This window comes from Sorex fumeus, unplaced genomic scaffold, assembly GCF_029834395.1.
Source record: "Sorex fumeus unplaced genomic scaffold, SorFum_2.1 ptg000081l, whole genome shotgun sequence".
NCBI lineage: Eukaryota > Metazoa > Chordata > Mammalia > Eulipotyphla > Soricidae > Sorex > Sorex fumeus.
The window spans coordinates 3,632,695-3,653,135 of record NW_026606138.1 but is presented as its reverse complement, the minus strand read 5'-3'; the positions used below and the strand labels follow the sequence as shown (position 1 = coordinate 3,653,135).

Sequence of the window (20,441 nt, the reverse complement as noted above, 5' to 3'; positions counted from 1 at the left end):
TTCAAATCTGGAATTCTTGTGGTAAAGTTTGGTACAGTAAATTTAGAACAAAAGGTGTGGATGTTAATGGGCCTCATGGGTAAAGCACCACTAGCTTGTGCCAGAGTCTAGGGGTGCTAATACTCCCTGGGATAACTCAGGGTGTCTCTGAGAAATGTTCACCTCATGTCTTTATACACATGTCCTATCCAGGAGGGAAAGAAAGTAAGTACACAGAGATGTGATTATAACTACTTCTGACCACATCTACTTAACAGAAGTTTTTTTTTTTAATAGGTGTGTTCCAAAACAATTAGAGGGCACAAATCCATCACATATCAAATGATAATTTAGTTACTATTAGATGGGTTTCCATTTCTCCCTGAAATTTGTTAACTTTTTTTTTTTGGACATCCATTTTAGTACTTAACTCCAGGCTGAAAAGAAGAAGATTGTTATGGAAGTCCCTTGGGAGATTTCCCTTGTCACAATCTGTTTTACAAAGCCTTGTTATAGGCTCAGTATCTATGATGAAAGTAAGTTCATACCAACTTCTAAAGATTCATTTTTAAGTGTCCTCAAAATAAATAATCCCTCAAATTTCAAATACCTATCTTCAAATAGGATCTCTGAGATCCACTAATAGAAGAAACTTGCGTGATTAGTTGGAATGCAGAGCAAAGTAGAGTGGGAGGCAGAACTGATCAACAAGGATACTAAAAGCAGAAATTTGTTTTTGGTTTTTGTTTTTGGAGCCACACCTGGTGATGCTTGGGAGTTACTCCTAGCTCCGCACTCAGGATTCACTCCTGGTGGGCTCTGGGGACCACATGGATGCTTAGGATTGAACCTTGTTGGCTTCATGCAAGGCAAACACCCAACCCATTGTGCTATTGCTCCAGCCCCCAAAGGAAGAAATTTTAACTTTGTAGCTTTGTAAATAAAGAATATCTGGGGAACACATATTAGCCTAGGAAACTGGTGACATACATATTCCTCTTCAGAGTGTTACAGTGAAAAAAAAAAAGGTCATCAAAGTAAAGTGATTAATCAAAACATTTAAACAATGATATGACGCACATTGGAAGCATTTTTCTATCCTGTCTAGAAAAGCACAAGTAAGGTCTTTGGCTGTCATTCCAATTTAAGGTCTCGAAGGTAAGGATGTAAAAAGACATCAGCAGATACCATCACTGACTTTCCTAAAGGATGATTAGACAAATTGTTTCCTGTTTCCAGAGAAGAAAAAAAAGGAAAGGAAAGGAAAGGAAAGGAAAGGAAAGGAAAGGAAAGGAAAGAAAAGGGGTCTTGGGATTGTATAATATTTTATGTACTTAACTTCCCAAATTCCCTTTTCAAGTTCTTCCTGTGTCCAGAGATGCCAATTGGGGTTAAAGAAAAAATAGTAGACATGGAAAAATTTCCTGAAGTCAACCTGCAGTGGAACAACATTTCTTTCCTCCGAGGTATGTTCTGATGGTCACGTATTGCCTATAATCCTTCTCCTGTAACATCTGTGTGCACATGAGGCACTACCTGGGCCTTTTTTGTTATGATAAATTATTGCTTTTATTATGAAAATAACCACTGCTTATCTCATATATGGTGTGTAAATGGACTTCTGTCATTATCTCACACTGAGAAACCTTGGTGTTCACATGAAAGTCAAGTAAATACAGTGAATACTGGTTGGTTTAATGTTCATAGCAACTGTCATTCTTTTTGTTTGTCTGTTTTTCATTTTGGGGTGATCGGGGGTTACTCTTGACTCTCCATTCAGAGATCACACCTGGCAGTGCTCAGAGGACCATACGGGATGTGGGGGATCAAACCCAGCGTCCTACCCGCTGTACTACATCTCTGGCTCGCAACTGGCATTGCTTATCTGGCATTCTTAATTAGCTACTATAGTCACAACACTAGACTAATGATTTAAAGGAAAGAGTTAAACATGTTCTAGAAGACTCTCTAAGTAATAAGGCAGCATTATATTAGTTTAGTGTAGTACAATGTTATCAGTTTATTTCATTATAGTTTTTGAAAATGATTGATCTATGTGTATGTATAGTAACATGTTAGTAAGAAAACATGATTGAGCAAACTATCCCTTTTCAAAGTCATGCTGGTAATGGAAAGCTCATTTACTTATCATTCCAAGATATTAATTATATAGTAATATAAACTGAAATTATCAGAGATAAACAATTTTCCTGGCCTGTATAGAAGCCCATTTAGCATTTTCCAAGGCAGGATCAGAACATTAACTTCCCCTCCTCTAATTAATCTTGAGGTTAATCCATCTAGGTCTCCCATTCAGAAGAGAATAGTTTTTTGGAGCCAAATAAATGGAGAAATAAACCAATCTGATTAGAGCAAAATTCAAAGTTCAATTCACAGGAGGCGGGAGTGATAATATAGCAGGTAGGGCATTTGCCTTGCATGTGTTCGACCTGGGTTCGATTCCCAGTATCCCATATGGTCCCCTGAGCACTGCCAGGAGTAATTCTGAAGTTCAAAGCCAAGAGTAAACTCTGCGCATTGCAGGTAGCACCGGAGCACTGTCCTCCCATTGTTCATCGATTTGCTCAAGCGGGCACCAGTAACGTCTCCATTGTGAGACTTGTTACTCTTTTTGGTGTATCGAATATGCCATGGGAAGCTTGCCAGGCTCTGCCGAGCAGGCGGGATACTCTCGGTAGCTTGCTGGGCTCTCCGAGAGGGATGGAGGAATCAAACCCGGGTTGGTTGCATGCAAGGCAAATGCCCTACCCGCTGTGCTATTGCTCCATCATTGCTGGGTATGACCCAGAAAAAAAAAAGTTCAGTTCAGTGTGAGAAAAAGACAGTTCAAATTTACTATGTGACCTTGAGTAATTTATTCCCTCCTTTGATGCTTAGATTCTCCTTATAGAATGTGTGTGTGTGCTTTGTTTTGTTTTTACAATATTCTAACAGATTTTTTAAAACCATACCTTTCCTAGGAGGTTTTCAGCAAATGAAATGACTGTCTACTATTACAGGCAGGGAGCCGTGGGGTGGGGGTGCATTGTCTACCCGGCAATTCTCAGGTGTACTTCCTGGCTCTGCACTCAGGAATTACTCCTGGTAGTGCTCATGGCCCATGTGGGATGCTGGGGATCTATTTAACCCTGGTTGGGAGTATGAAAATACAGCATCCTACCTGCTGTACTATCTTGCCAGACCTAATGACTGTTCTTTAGTATGATTACATTTTTCTCTACAGAAACAATGTTTCACAGACTCAATGTGACAGGAATTTTGGAAAGTTAGTCTACTAGTTCTCAATCTCAAAATCACAGCATGGAAAAGACATCTTATTGGATGTCATCCCCCAAAGATGTCTTGCACAAAGATGTCTTGCACCCAAGTGCTCTCAGCAGAGCAATAAATATATATCTAATTTTCAGATGTGCTATGGTGAATCTCAGAATGCAAGTTAATTTAGAAGTTTTATAGATTTCAAAATGTATCTATCCCATTGAATTCTATGAAATACTTCACTATTATAAAAGAGGAACTCATATCAGAAGAGAGTGTAGCTATGGATACATCCCACCTCTTTTTATACACAGAGAAGCAGAGAGAGATAAGTGGTCACATGGAAAATAAAGGGCAAAGTCAGGATTAGCACTAAACTCATAGACAGCTGGCCCAGTAATCTCTGGCACCTTATTCTCAAATGGCAGTCTATTTATCAGTCTCACCAGCTCATGTTTCATCCCAATTATCTGCAACTCACTGTTTTTTTTAATTAAAAAATGATGGAAATAAAGTTATAATCTTTTAATGTACTTTTTAAAAATTTTATTTTTGTATAGTTGTTCATGTTAACTTATGACATTAAATATTCCAGTCTATCACCATTATACCTTTCCACCAATTTTCCCAACCACCATCCAAGCCTGCCCTAATAGCAGACACTAAATGATTTATTTTGTGCATTGCTTGTTATAATAATTCGCTAAAAATGATAAAAAAATTTCCTTAGAAGAGAGTATGTGATGATTATTGTATTTTACCCTGGAGCAACTAAACTCTTGTATAAGAGATTACTAACATGTAGTTACAGGTTAATCCTTGTGAAATGTACTTCTAAATTCAAATAAATAAAATACGTGTGGGTGCCTGGCACTGCATATGTACTCCTATTGGAAAAAAATTTCTTTTTATTTGCTTTTTTAGGCCACACCCAGAGATGCTTAGGGGTTAATCCTGATTCTACACTCAGGAATTACTTCTGACAGTGCTGGGGGGACCATATAGGATGCCGGGGATTGAACCCAGGTTGGCGTGTGCAAGGCAAATGTCCTTTCCACTGTACTATCTCTCTGACACCTAAGAAGTTCTATTTAATTAATCAGTTAATTTATTTTTTGTTTTTTGGGTCACAGCTGGCAATGCTCAGGAGTTATTCCTTCCTCTGCGGGAGTGCTGTGCTTGGAGAACCTGTAAGGGATGCTGGGGATCGAACCCAGGTTGCCAGCATAAAAGGCAAGCAGCCTACCCACTGTACCTTTGCTCCAGCCTCAAGAAATCCTATTTTAGATCAAAATATGTTCAAAAGTTTTATTACTAGGAAAGTCACAGACTCATGAATTTGCAGTAAGAACTGTAGCATCTATTAATAGGAGTTGCCCTACAGCCAATAAAAATAATGTCCTGCCAGAGAATGAGGAAACAACAAATGGCTTTGTCATCGCCGTTACACTGGACATATCTAATCACCATAAACATATATCTCTCATCCAGACCATGTGATTAAAAAAAAGTTTTTTTGTTTACACCTGGAGATACTCAGGGGTTACTCCTGGCACTGCACTCAGGAATTACTCTTGGTGGTGCTCAGGGGACTATATGGGATGCCAGGAATTGAATCTGGGTTGGGCACATGCAAGGAAGTACCTACCCACTATATTATCACTCTAGTCCACCATTTGATTTTATTACTAAACTACATATCTTTGATCTGAGTATAAATTGCCTATATTTGTCATGTTCAGTAACACTAATAAGCACTACATTTTTTTTTTTTTTGTCTACCACCACAGCGGGGCTGGAGCGATAGCACAGCGGTAGGGCATTTGCCTTGCACGAAGCTGATCCAGCTGAGCCGGGTTCGATTCCTCCACCTCTCTCAGAGAGCCCGGCAAGCTACTGAGAGTATCTTGCCCACACAGCAAAGCCTGGCAAGCTACCTGTGGCGTATTCAATATGCCAAACACAGTAACAACAAGTCTCACGATGGAGACTTTACTGGGCCTGCTCGGGCAAATGGATGAACAACGGGAGGACCGTGACCATGACCACCACAGCGGGCAGGGCATTTGCCTTGCATGCAGCCAACCCGGCCCATCTGAGTTTGATTCCTCTGCCTTTGATTCCTCCACCCCTCTCGAAAAGCCTGGCAAGCTACCGAAGAGTATCCCGCCTGCACAGCAAAGCCTGGCAAGCTACCCGTGAGGTACTCGATATGCCAAAGACAGTAACAAGTCTCTCACAATGTTACTGGGCCCGCTCGAGCAAATGATAAACAATGGGAAAACAGTGGCTGGACAGTGACAGTGACCACCATCAGACATTTGGAGAAGTTAGAAGTTCTATATTCTAAAACTGTCTATATTTTGCTAGTTTCTTATCTACATGCCATTGAGTAAACTGGGGTTTTAAAAATGAGTTACAGGGCCCATGAGAGTGCACAAAATGCTGTTTCCATGCTTTGTACACAGGGTTGGTCCTCGGTTGGGTCCCCAGCATCGTCCTCTAGAACTGTCAGGACCCATCCTCCCAAGCACTGGCCGGGAATAGCCCTTGAGCACCACTGGGATGAGCATCCCCAAACAAACAAATGAATAAATAAGTACAAAAGTATGATAGAAAAAAGCTGAATAGGAAGACACAGAAGGATGGAGACTAGAAGGATGGAAGGAGGAGAGGTTTCTCTTTTGCTTTTCATAGTAGTTAGGGGAATGCATAAAAAAAGAGAAAAAAAACAAAAAAGAGAGGAAAATCTTTATTGATCCTGTGAAGGAAGGAAAGCAAAGGAAAAATCTCTCAAGGAGAGTTTTAGGAGAGTTTTGGTTTTATAAACAATCAAGCATCTGCTCAGAGAAAATTAATTTACAAGGGACCTTGATTAATGAATCAGTGATTTTGAGACATATATTGGCAGTCATTCAGATCCTTGGAGTTTGGAACCCATAGATTTTAGATCAGCAGAGACATTAAATATGTTTTCAAGATCTTATCAGGAGTAAAAAGGCAAGTCTTGTGGGAAGACCTTGGAAGTGATGGAAGTCCCAGGTTAAAAGTGCTGGCTGGCCATTTGCTTTAGGAAGGAAGGAGCAGATAGAGGAGGCATTGTGATATGGTTTTAAAAAAATGTATCTGTGATTATTTTGAAAACTAGAGGACAATTTGGTAGACTTGATGGGGGAAGGTGGCTGGGCAGTGGTAAGGTCAGAAAAGCAGGTGGAGGGATGTGGGAGTATGGGAAGGTGACAGGCATGATTCAATACCAGCAAGAACCAAAACAATAAGCAAACCAAAGCCACTTTCCCAAGAGTTACTGAATTGGGCCAGGGGAGCCAATGAACTGGTATCACACCTGTTTATTTTTTACTTTTTAAATTGTTAAGGGGCTTTTGGGTAATGTTTTTGAGTAATACCATAATGCTCAGGGGTTGCTCCTGGTTCTGCACTCAGGAATTATCCTGGTGGTGCTTGGGAGACCATATGGAATATCTGGGATTCAATCCGGGTTGGCTGCATGCAAGGCAAACACTCTAACCACTATAGTATTGCTCCGGCCCCTGGAGCCAATTTAGATCCATGTATGATCTGTTTTTTTTTTTCCTGGAGTTTCAGCAGTAGGAAAGCAAGGTTGAAAGATTAGCATCAGCATTCTTGGAGGAGTTGGAGTTCTCTCTAAGAGCTTTGTTATAAAAGTGTAAAGCAGGTAGGTGAAGTGAAGGTCACCACAGAAACAGCCATCAGCTGACTGAGCTTACCCTCTGATCTTAAGAGGGTAGGTCCTCTTCTGGGTGAAGGTAGGTCCCAGAGAAGTAACTGGATCCTTTTTTCTTTGGAGAGGACGATGATGGGTGGAAGGCAAAGGTAGCAATTGTATGGGGAAAAGGATAGATAATAGAAAATGATGTCCTAAGTACAATAATACTTTTGGAAGCAGTTGAATGTGGGGTATGGAAAGCAGAAAATGGAGAGGGAAGAGTGAGGGTAGCTCTATATATTGATAATATGTATTGCTAAACTTGACAACATGCTTATTATACAATATGCAGATTAACTGTTAATCATTAAAAGAACAGTAACCTTAGCTATAGAATATTCCATTTTCCATATGATAAAAACAATGCATGGAGAATTCCTATAAATGTTTGAAGGCTATAGAAGCAGAGAAGTGTGGAGGTCAGAATGATAAATCAGGTGAGCTCTTTCCAAAGACCATAGCCACTGCGAGGGACAACTTCTAATTAACCAGAACAAGATAAAGAAAGAGAAGAAGCACTTATTGAAGCTTAGAAGTTATTATATAGACGGAACAAGAAATGATAGAGATGAGGAGGGAAAGACCCCTCTGCAAAGAGAGATTTGAGTGTTTAATTTTTATTTATTTTTAATATATTTTTGGTTTGGGGGTCATCCCCAGTGGTGCTCAGGACTTACTCCTGGCTCTATGCTCAGGGATCATTTCCGGCAGGGCTCTAGGAGCTATATGGGATTTTCCACATACACGGCAAATACCCTATCCACAGTACTATTGCTCTGGTCCCTGAGTGTATAATTTTTAGAGACAGAAACTTTTTCAATAATTTTTAACAGTTGCAAAGATGGCAATAATCAGTGAACCCTTTTTAAAGTTTTCCCATGTAACCAACTCTAAATATTTTATAAATGCATCTATTATGTATATACATTATTTCCTTGAGTTTTAAGAACAATATTTTGTTTCATTGAAATCTCCAAACCCAACACATGGTAGGTGCTCAGTTGAATAAATCTAATAATCTGCCTTTACATTTAGGCCATTCCAGGTCAGAGGCCCAAGTCCAAAACACAGCTGACCCTCTGTATTATGCCTTCATAGATTTATCTGTCTAAAGCCATTTTGTTTATTCACTTGTTCATTATCTCTTCTCTTTCTCAGCAAACCCCTCTAAGAGAGCTGACCTCACTCATCTTGTGCAGTTCTATACTTGTATCCATCCCTTCGCTCCATAAGAGTAACAATCAATACTTGCTGCAGAAATAAAAGAAGACAAGCCAGTTTTATATTTTAGGCAACTATTCTTCCACACTGATGTGCAAAGAAAGGTTCAAGCAACTCTCTCTGTGCCTGTTCTCAAGGATCATGTTTACCTTCTTATGGCTGACCCAGTTATTCATTTACCCAGGTGGGCTTCGCCAGAAGCCAGACGAACAAGAGTTCTTCATTCTGTTTATTTCACATGAACAGAAAACATCACCAATATGACCAAACCATCGATCTATAAAACCTACTTTTTCATCCCATACCTGTTAAGACAACCACCATAAAACAAATGGAAAATAAGTGTTGGCAATGGCATGGGGATGTTGTAATCCCTTTGCACTGTTGGTGGGAATGTAAGTGTGGAAAGAGTACGGCAGCTCCTTAAAAAGGTAAAATTAGAATGTCTCTATGATTCAGCAAATGCATTTTCAGAAGAATCTTGCACAGCTATTTGTATGCATTCACAGTAACCAACATGAAAATCAGGGATTAGATCAGTGGGCAGGGCTTGCCTTTGCATACAGCCAACCAGTGGTTGATCCCTGGCACCTCATAGGGTGCCCTGAGTCCTGCCAGGAGTAATCCCTGAGCACAGAGACAGGAGTAAGTCCTGAGCACTGTTGGGTGTGACCTCCCCCTCCGAAAAAAAGATGGAAATCATACAAGTGTCTATCAATGGATGAATGGACAACAAAGAATAATGAATCCATACGTGAAATATTGTTCAGCTTTATAAAGTAAAGATATATTGTGTTTTGTTGGCTAGTTCTGTGTCTGTCTTTGGGGGGTCACTTCTGGCTCTACGTAGGGAATTATGAATTACCAGGAATTGAATCTGAGCATACCATGAACAATACATGCACTCAGCCTTTTGACATATCTCTTCAGTAAAGGAAATTTTGATTCATTCCATGATACAGATAAATCTGGAAGACTTTATGTGAGCTAGACAAGTAATGTGTCTGTGTAATTCCACTTACATGAGGTACACATACTAGTTAAATTCATACTAGTTAAAAGATAGAAAATAATGGTAATTTCAGGAGTTAGAGGTGGGGAGGAGAGAGGAGAGAAAGTTATTTAATGGGAGTAAAGTTTTGCAAGATGAAAAGAATTCTGGGTTTGATTGTGCAGTTAAGAGAATGCACTTAGCACCATGGAACTGATACACTTAGAACTGTTTCAGATAGTAAAGGTTGTTACGTGTGTTTTTCATATTTAAAGAAAAGCAGACCAGTAGCCAGAGAGATAGTACAGATAAGACACTTGCCTTGCGTGCAGTTGATTCAGTTTAATCCCTGTTGCCCTAAATGCTCCCCATTTGGTCACCAGGAGTGACCCCTGAATTTAGAGCCATGAGTAAGCCCTGTGTATCACCAGATGTGGCCCTCAAGACAAACAAATAAACAAACCAAAAAAGCAGGCTAAAGAAAAAGATGATTTTGGTAGTATGGCGTATGCCTCATTTTAAAAGTGAAAATCTAAAAGAGGATACTTCAGTGAAGTCAAATAAAATGCAGTGCATATATAAAGGAAGAGGGATGCAAGATTAGTAAAATAGCTATCAACACAAGCAGCCTGAATTACATAAACTTGTTGTTTTAAACTCAGTAGTGATACAAATAGGATTTTTGATCACTTCTTTTTTCTCTTTTTCTTTCTTTTCTCACTTAACATAATGCATGTTTATGAGCATTCTATACAAATTCCTTTAGAGATTCAGGACTTTGGAACCTGTGGATACTTTCATTCAGGAAGATTAGACCAGGTTGTGCCTGATACTGTGGCTCTGAAGTTCCAAAACCATGCATGCAGACACTCACCTGTCCACACGGAGCTGGCACACAATGCTTAATGCATCAACAACACCTTCTTCTTTCAGCTGTCGACAGCCAATGGATGTAGCAATAAAACATCCTGTTCTGCCTATCCCTGCACTAGAGAGATTAAAAAAGACAAAGGTGAAGGAAAGAAAATAACAAAGGTGAAACATTCTTTCAAAAGGGTACTTTAAAATTTGAAACAGACTTTAGAAAATAAAACATCTTTAGGATTATTCATAAAAGAACAACTAGAGTTCTAATGTACTAAGTATTAAGTATTATAAATCTAGCTCCATATTAAGTACTTACGTTGCATCTTTGTATTTGGTTATATCTGGTAGTATGAGCAGGAAGAATAATAAAAAGGCATTGCAATTTTATTGTTTGTTTTTTTGAATCAAACCTGGCAATGCTCAGGCATTATTCCTGGCTCCACGCTCAGAGATCACTCCTGGCAGTGCTTGGGGGACCATATGCAATGTTGGGCATTGAACTAGAGTTGGTCACATGCAAGGCAAACACTTTAACACCTATTCTCACTGGCTTCATAAAAATCATTTTACAAAGAATAACTGGGACTTGAATTTAGGTGAGAGAAAGGAGAAAAAAAGACTATATATAGGTCCATCCCAAATGTGAATCTGGAGGACTGAAGTTCACCAGTGAGAAAGCAAACTTCAAAGGAAAAAGTACCAGAACAGAATTGATTTAAGTATGGGGTTTAGTTTGTCTTAGATATAATGATGTTGGAGAGTCTAATAAATAACTAAAGATCCAGTTTTGCTTATAAGAGACTATATGGCCAGAAGCACATATTTACAAGTTATTTATATCCAGGTATTTGTTAATCATTAAAGAGAAACACTGGGAGTTTTTACCCATTCATCTACTTTATATGGGATGCCGTTCTATCAGCCCATTCTTAATATCTCCCTCTGCCTCTCTGTCTTTCCATATATCCATCTGCCTCTGGATGTATATTTTTCTCTGCTCCCTCAAGTACTTTCAAGTTTCAAACACTAACCATCATTATAAAATTTTATCTAGAGTACACATCTAAATTTCCTAAGTTTCTTCTAAACTCTAGACTGGCATCTCCTAGTTGGAACTCAAGATATTACTATTTTGTACTTGTTTCAGTTACATGTATTTAAACTTGATATCCAAAACAGAATTAATGAACTTTTTCCTCAATGGCATTACCAATCACACAAATTTGCAGCATAGAAATCTTGAAACCATCTCTCATATCTTCTCCTCTCTCACTTCCCACATCCAATCTGTTACCAATTCTTAATTTTCTATCAGCCCAAAACACGAGCCCTTGAAATTCATACTTTTCTTTCTGTAGACTGCTCATGTTTTCCAGTAACTCCTCATTTCATGATTAGTAAGGATGTTATTACGATTTCCAAGTCTCATATCTTTCCTTGAACTAATTCAAAATACACACAGCTGTTGGATTCACCTCTCTAAAATAGGGCCTAATCATAAAATTCTCTGCTTGAAAACTGTAGATGGTTTTTAATAATTATAGCACAATGTTTGAGCAACCTACATGCTGTTTGTGGCTCATATATGAGTGTACTAAATTTCAGGGTTTTTTCCCTATTGTGTAATCATCCTGTATTCTTTATGCTTTTGTTTCAATTTACATGGCATTAGAAAAAAATTATTTCCATACACCCTATTCTCATAATCATATACTTCATTTGGATACTGCTACTAAAACTCTCTTTCATCATCTGGAGGCCCTATTCAAGCTTTTCACTAGCTTCCCATTACAGAGCAAAAAAAAGTTCTTAATCTTGGGTTCATCAGTGAGCAACAGAGGTCAGTAAATGCCTTGAAACTGCATTATTCTTTTGCGTTAATTAAATTTCCTCTGTCAGAAATGACCCCTCCTTCATTTATTAAAATGAAACATTGTCATTTTAAGACTTTGTTTTACATTAGTTTAATTTTTAGAAGTCTTCTTTAATCCTCATAGCTTGAATTACTTTCTCCCATTTTGGCACTCAAATGGCATTACTTCCCATGTTTGGCCCTTGCTTTTGTTGAATATAAATGCAAAGGAATTCAGGGGTATAATAGGTCCCTTTTAATTGAAATGTCTTTTTAAAAGTCTATTTCATTAAAGAGAATTTCAACTGTACCCTTTGGATTGGAGGTACTGTGGTAACTATGAATGGGAGAAACTATTGCGTGTATGAGAATGGCAGAAGGAAAGGAATTCTGTATAACAACTGATATTTTATGCAACAATAAGGAGAACATTATTTGAGAAATAATAGGAAATAAGACGTAGGTCTAAGAAGGTACACTGGGGCCTGTAAAGGATCTTCTTTGGAAAGTCCAGAGGTTCAAATTTCATTTCTCAATCATAGTACTCTTAAAATTATTATTATCATTATTATTTTTAGAATTTGATGAAAGCTATAAACTTTAACTTCCCAGAAAAATTCACAAAACTTTATGTCCACTAATTTCTTCATGCAGTTTTAAGGTATTTACTGACCCTTGTTGCTTATTGATAGACCCAAGAGTAGGAACTTTTGCTTTATGTAATGGGAAGCTATTGAAAAGTTTGAACAGGGCCTCTAGATGATGAAAGAGGGTCTTAAGGACTAGCATCCAAGTAAAGTTGTCCTAGATAGCTGTACAGAGTAGGCCATACTGAGGGTAGGGTTTACAGAAGTGGGGTGGGTATTTGCAATTAGCCAACTATTTCTCCAGTACATGAATGAGGGCAAAAGGGCTGAACTTGGGTGGTTGAAAGGAAGTGATGATTATGGGAGATCTTTGAAAGGAAAATCAATCTAGTAATTGATTAGATAGTGAGGCTCAAGTCTGAAAGGAGGGCCAAAGATAACTGTCAACCTTAAATGTTGGATGCCTGGTAAAAAAGATGGTCAAATTCTTGGAAATAGTAACCAGAAGGGGAGTTGGTTTTGTAGGGGAAGTGGTGAGTTTGTTTTAGATATCCTGAGTATTTTATGATTTTGGGCAGGGGATAGTTCTGGTCTTAAAAAGTGATCATTGAGAATCGTCCATACTGTTTTCCAAAAGTGCTGAACCAGTTGGCATTCCCACCAACAGTGAAGGAGTGTCCCTTTCTCACCACATCCATGCAAGTACCGGTTGCTTTTGTTCTAAACAGTATGGACGATTCTCAAAAAATTAGAAATTGAGCTTCCATTTGATCCAGCAATATCACTCCTGGGAATATATCCCAGAGAGGCAAAAAAGTATAGTCGAAGTGATATCTGCAATTGTTTGTTCATTGCAGCACTCTTTGCAATAGCCAGAATCTGGAAAAAACCTGAGTGCCCAAGAACAGATAACTGGTAAAGAAACTTTGGTACATTTACACAATGGAGTACTATGTAGCTGTTGAAAAAGAAGAAGTCATGAAATTTACATACAAGTGGTACTACATGGAAAGTATCATGTTAAGCGAAATGACTCAGAAAGGAAGGGATAGACATAGAAAGATTGCATTCATCTGGGGAACATAAAGTAACAAAATAGGCAACTAACACCCAAGAATGGCCGAGATTAGTACCAGGAACTTTACTCCATGGCTTGGAGGCCAACCACACATGCTAGGGGAAAAGGGAGCTCAGATAGAGGAGGGAACACCAAATAAAGGCATTGGGAGGATCCTCCCAGGATGGGAGAAGCATGCTGAAAGTAGACTATAGACCAAACATGATTGTCACCCATTGCCTTTTTTTCAAACCACAACACCCAATAAGAGAGAGAGAACAAAAGGGAATGCCCTGCCACAGAGGCAGGGTGGGATGGGGGGTGGGAGGGATACTGGGATCCCTGGTGGGGGGAAATGGGCACTGGTGGGAGGGATGGGTATTTGATCATTGTATAATTGAAACCCAAGCACAAAAATTTGTAAGTCTGCAACTGTACTTCATGATGTCTCACTAATAAAAATTTTAAAAAAAAGTGATCATTGAGATTGTTTTTCCTCTGCCCCAAACTAAGTTTAGAATAAGGCCTAACCTGAAAACTACGCAATAATACCTTTGGATAAATAGATTTAGACCAAATTTTACTCTTAAACCACAAAGTTTCACAAAAAAGAGGCTAATATTATAATTAACATAATCTACTTTTTCAAAGATATTTTCAAAAGCTATCTTGCAAAACATGGAAGATTAAACCCAACATGCTACTTTAGTAAAGTATGGTGAATAAATATCTGGTTCTATAAATAAAAACGACTTTAATTTGGGCACAGTAACAGGAAAATAAGGTGAAGGGATATCAGTAATAGGAGGAGAGCTTTAAAGTCTGACATGAAGAAATGGAGCACCCATTTCTATGAAACGCATAGTCCCATCACGCCATTTTCTGCTAATGCTTGTTTTTTGTTTCAGTGAGCTACTGCCTGCCTACCTCTCAATTCATGCTTTTATTTCTCTCTGTTTTTCTTGAATTAACTTAAAATATAAACTGGTTTTCACCAGATTTGGACATAATAGCAAATGAGATGATACAAAACAAATATAATTTGAAAGGAATCCCCCCAAATCACTTACACACACACGCACACACACACACACACACACACACACACACACACACACACACACAAAACACCCCAAACCCCATACTAGTATAAGTGAGAGTGATGAAGTTAAATGAATTAGTGTGTCTCCAAGCAGAGGACTGAATAAAGTTTCCTGTACCCTGAAGTGGCATTTTCTCTTTTTCCTTTGTTTTCTTTGGTTTTTGTTTTGGGGCCACAGCTGGCAGTGTTCAAGCTTACTCCTGGCTCTGTACTCAGGGATCACTCTTGGAAGGCTTGGGGGATAGGATCAAACCGGGGTTGGCTGCACGCAAAGCAAGCATCCTACCTGCTCCATGAAATGGGATTTTCTGCATTGTGTAGCTGTTTGCTAAAATTGCTGCAATAATATCACTTCATCTCGGTAAAAATATCATCTGGATCAAGGCGCAATTATTAGGATGCTAACCAATTTCAATGAGTATTTACTTTATTGACAAAAGTACAAACAGAAAGAAAACTCAACTGTCTCATCTCTGACTTTATAAAGAATGAACAGTTATTTCAGGCAGAAAGGACAGTTTATGCCTTACCTGCAGTGGACAACTACAGGCCCTCGGCCCGAGGAGGCAAGCCGGTCTTCTTCTACATCCAGCATGAGTTGTAGAAGGGGTTGGGCACTGTCTGGAGTCTTGTGATCAGGCCATGAGGTGTACCAGTAATGCTTCACATGTTGGGTGTGACTTCCTTGCTGAAAATAGCAACAACCACCAAATTCCTCATTTACTTGTAGAACTAAAAGTCTTCCAAAGCACAATACTGAATGGATTTTATCACTCCAGTTTTGCTGGAAATTTAAATAAGTTGCCAGCAAATTTAAAAGTTCAGGAGATTTTTTTTTCCTTTTGGGTCACACCCGGCGATGCTCAGGGGTTACTCCTGGCTCTGCACTCAGGAATTACTTCTGGTGTTGCAGAGACCATGTGGGATGCTGGGAATCAATCCCGGGTCGGCCGCTGCAGGCAAACGCCCTACCCGCTGTGCTATTGCTCCAGCCCCCATTCAGGAGATTTTTGAAGAATCCCCTTTCACCTTGAGAAAACTTTACGATGAATATCTTAATGTCAAAGGTTGATGGCTTATCTCTATTAGGTGAGAATACTTAATACAGAAACCATCTGTAACAAGTGCTTAATACACCATTTTTGTAATCAACAAAATGGGAAATGAACATATAGTTAAGAAAAAGAAGGGACATATTGTTTTCTCCACTTATAGCATTCCTGCCCGATCACTCAAACATATTAAGCAATATATGAACGTACAATTTTGCATTACTTATACTAACATTTCTATACTTATCTCAAATTCAAACGTTTAAAAGCATTGAGTAATTGCAGTGGTAAATTTTCTATCAGGGCTTGCGAAGTAGGAAGTGTCTGATGGAGGGTCTGGGCATATGGGAAACCTAGGGCCAGTTTCGGGGTAGGCATGAGTTAGGGTACGCAAAATATAACTGAAAAGCAGATTTTAGTATGTGTCTTCTTACTATGAATTACTCATTGGAGTAGCTCTGTCTCTAGTCTACTTCTGTGACAATTTTGTTCTAGTAGTGAGGGTCAGAAATTCCCAGATTTATTTGACTTATGGCTTATGGCTTTCTTTTCAGAAAACAAAAACAAACAAAAAAACAAAACCTCAGCACTCACCTAAATCTACTTTTTTTTTTCTTTTTGGGTCACGCCCGGTGATGCACAGGCTCATTCCTGGCTCTCCACTCAGGAATTACTCCTGGCGGTGCGTGGCCGACCATATGGGATACTGGGAATCGAACCTGGGTAGGCTGTGTGCAAGGCAAACACCCTACTGTCTGTGCTTTGGCTCCAGCCCCTGAATCTACTTTCTTAAGCAAACAGACAGATCCCCCTCATATCACTGGGAGCCTCTAGTGCCCTTCCCCCACCCACCCTTGGTTCTGACACCCCACGGGGTGGTATCACCCACTTTAGGAAAATTTGACACTATTGTTCCCTAAAAGCAAAAAAACAACATAGCAACCACCCACAGGATCTACTGTCCATAAATAAAATAATTTTTATATGATGTGTGTAGTCCCGGGAAAGTCCCTACAATGACTATAACTCCAAGTTTTGGAAGATACCATCAACATTCAAACTTATCTTGTTTCCTGTGGCTACCCACAGATACAGAGTTTTAGTTTTCAGTTTCCAGGGCTTACTTAAAGCTGCTTAGAAACAAAGTGACATTTAAAAAAAAAATCAAGGCCAAGTCTTTAGCATAAGCCTTCAGTTTAAGGCATTCAGAGTTTAAATCAAATTTTGTTTATGCAAATTAGAATTTAACAATACCCTACTTTGTCAACTTCCTTAATGCATACTTACAGTAATTTTATTATTCCATATACTGATAAAAACTGAAAACTAAGAAATATGTAGGTGAATAGTACCATTTTTATTTGATTTTGACATTATTTAATTTGTTTAAATTGTATCTATAGTACTTATTAGAATTAATACAGTAATTTAAAATAAAAATGTATCTCCTACCATCACCCATTTTGTAGGTGAGCTGTAGTTTTGAATCTTACCTTTAAGACAAGGTTTCTAATGGTGTAGTTATCACATTCATTTACGCTGATAACCAGAACCTCAACTTTCCCATATATGCCTCTCTTTTCTGGCCAGTATAGTACACATTTCTGGAAAGGAAGGAAAAACACAGAAAATATTCATGGTTTTCATTGGCTTTGAAGTGCTTTTTTACTCAAGCATCTGAAACGCTTTAATTTAGTTAATCAAAATAAAAAGTGTCAAGTTTACAATCTAGTAAATGTCTTAGAACAGTTGAGCTATAAGTTTTAAACAAGGTGTGTAAATTTTATTTGAATAAATGTGTTCTTTAATAAAGTTTCAATTTTCACTTGTAGATGTCCAATCTTGTTGCCTCCCATCCTATACAGGAAACAATTAAGGCGAAATTTTCTAAAACTTCAAAGAGAAATGAAGAACTAAATAAGAAATAAATTATAAAACCAAGATTCAAATATGTTTATCATGTGAGGATGAGGAGTCACAAATGCAAAGAAATGTTCTCTCTGAGTGATGGAGCAAATCCTGCTTCATCAAATCAGTGCCCCCAAAGAGGATCAATACTTGTCAGAAGTCACAAACTGAAATTTCCTTAAAAGTAAGGTAGATGTGGCCATCATTATTATGCTCATGGTGATATATTTCCTAGGACCAATGATCTTCTCATTTAGGGAATCCAATAAAAAATGTATAATAAAAGTATATAAAATGTTTTTATAATGAGACTCCTTTGCAGAGTTTTTAAAAAGTAGTATTATTGCAAGCAAGTAACATACTATGTTAATTGTCTTTGGGGTCAGAGAGCCAGAGCCCACATTTTGTTTCCACCACTTATTAGCTGTGAATTCACAATCAAGATACTAATATTTCTAGCCTAGCTTTCTTCAAGATTTAGTACATAGAATACACTTAGGACAAAGCTAGGCATATCACAAGCATTTAAAATATGTTACTATTATTATAGTTATTAATTTTACAATTATAGATCATAAATCTGTAATACATAAATCTATAATTATAAATCTATAATTGTAACATTATAGATTATGGATTTTAAACTCAAGTGATTAGATAATTACATATTAGATAATGTAGTATATGGAATACTATATGCAAGCAACATTATAAAAGAAAACTATGAAATATGATTGAAGCTATATATAACTCATTATTTTGTCTTTTAAACTATGTGTACATATGTATATGCATATGCACATACACACACATATACATATATATAATTTGTTTTAGCTCACAGGGTTTGTCCTGGCAGTGTTCTAGAGACCAAGAGGTGCCAGGAATTAAATTGGAGCTTCCTGCATGCAAATTATGTACTCTATGCCATTAAGCCATCTCTCTGTGTTAGAACTAAAATTATTTTTACTCCATATTACAATAATTAAGAATGTTAAGTGTGGACATAAGTGTTTTATTTAAGGTACCCAGGGAAGCAATGCTAATTTTAGAAATACTGTTTCAAAGGCATTCGTTATTTCCTTCCAAACACCTACCTATGCTTACACATTTATAGAGAAATTTCTTTATTTGTTGTCTTTAGTAGCCTGAACACCTATTTCTTCATATCTATGTCAAATGAATAGGACCACAATTAAGTATGAATGGATTAAAAAAAACAGCAAAAGACTTAGAGGATTATAGAACTCAAGCAGAAGACCTGTCAAACACCAGCCAGACACTTCAGGGCATCATCCTGCCAAGTACCAAATACTTCTTGCGGGAGAGTGGCAAGGAAGTCACTTCACCTACTGCATTCACTGATTCTTTCATCCGCATAATAAAAAAATGTTTTCATCCTCTATGTTCTGGTCCTTTTCCAAACAAAGTAAATCATTGAACATCTACTTACATGCCACCCCACACCCAAGACTGGCAGGCAGGCAGGCGAAGGGCTGACTCCGGCTGACATAACATTAGGAAAAGAAACCTTTTAAAAATAGAGCAATTTATTTTCCTCCTCACTTACAAGTTGCCAAATGTCTGAAAATTTCCCAGCTTATTAAAAACTATACTAACCAATACGCCTGCGTTCTTTCACAGGAGCATCAATTATTTCGCTGTAAGAACCAATCTACTGTGCCTCTTACAACCCTCCCGTATGAGTCCAAGAAGTGACAGAGAATCTTGAGCAGGTATTGAGCAAAGAAAGGCATTCAGTGGTCCAGCAGTCTGGTGTCGGTGGTCCATTGTGGTCGATAGAACTGCAGTAGCAGACCCCCATTTAAAAAGGCAGCTCCTGCACCGGGTAGGTAAAGCTGCACTGTGACTCCCAACAACAATGTTCCTAACAGCTTGGGTTCCTACTTGGTAAATGGAAGTGCAGCTTGCCGGGGGCCCTCTTGAATGTTTTTCTTGACTCCTTACCAAAAATGCAATTGGCAGCCGGTTCCCACTAGACAATGCAATGTGACTGGTTCATTCAAACAACCCTTAATTAGCATCCCATCTCCTTTTTGAAGATACAATAGCTTATTTTTACACACTGAATACATTCCCCCGCCCCTTTTCAGAGAAGACAGAAAAAAAAAAGACCAGATAAGTAAGGGTGTTTTTAGATATGAGATGGAGAAGAGCTACAAATGTAGTTTTTTCCAAGAGCTTAAGCTAGGCTCACGTGATTTTTGTGAAGAGCTTTTTAGGGTTTCTGCATTGTGGTGCTAACAATGGTATGGAAGAGGTAGAAAATGCAAGGAAGAATAATAATCTTTTACAGATAATATTGTAAAGCCACACTAATAGGTGATTCAGAAAAACATGCTATTGAGCAAAAGCCCAAATCATCACTTTTCTTTGGCTAACTGGGCTGATCTTTTCACTAAAGTTTTCTATTAATCCAAGATCTCATAATTTGGAGGACAAAAGAGGTTTTTACATGGTAATGGGTTTCTAATGCAAACAAGCAATTAGTGAAGTCTAACTATAAAGATTCTGGAATTGGCCAATTCTTCCTAATCAGGGATTTATAGCGAAAGCAGAATGCAGTGCAAAACAATGAAATCTCATTTTTCTTCTCTTTTCTCCCTTTGACCTTCTTTCTTATCCCTACAAAATTAAGGCTATTTGTGTATTAAAAAGAAGCTCAATTTGTATGTTACTTGTCTGTAAAACATTTTTGTTTTCCTCTTAAATTCTGTGCATTTGAAATAAAAAAGATTTTTGCCCTCATGCTGCATGTATCATTTGTAGAACGTCTC

General features: G+C 38.2%; 1 protein-coding gene across 2 annotated transcripts in view; it reads right to left on the bottom strand.

The window, feature by feature from the left end:
- PTPRR (protein tyrosine phosphatase receptor type R) overlaps nucleotides 1-20,441 on the bottom strand; it is a 328,064-nt gene that overhangs the window by 12,628 nt on the left and 294,995 nt on the right. For both annotated transcript variants that reach the window (XM_056130658.1, XM_056130659.1), the window contains 3 exons: nucleotides 17,229-17,339; nucleotides 15,214-15,371; nucleotides 10,093-10,206 (listed from right to left, as the gene is read on the bottom strand). In XM_056130658.1, the coding sequence (XP_055986633.1) occupies nucleotides 10,093-10,206; nucleotides 15,214-15,371; nucleotides 17,229-17,339 (383 nt within the window). The remainder of the gene's footprint in view (nucleotides 1-10,092; nucleotides 10,207-15,213; nucleotides 15,372-17,228; nucleotides 17,340-20,441) is intronic.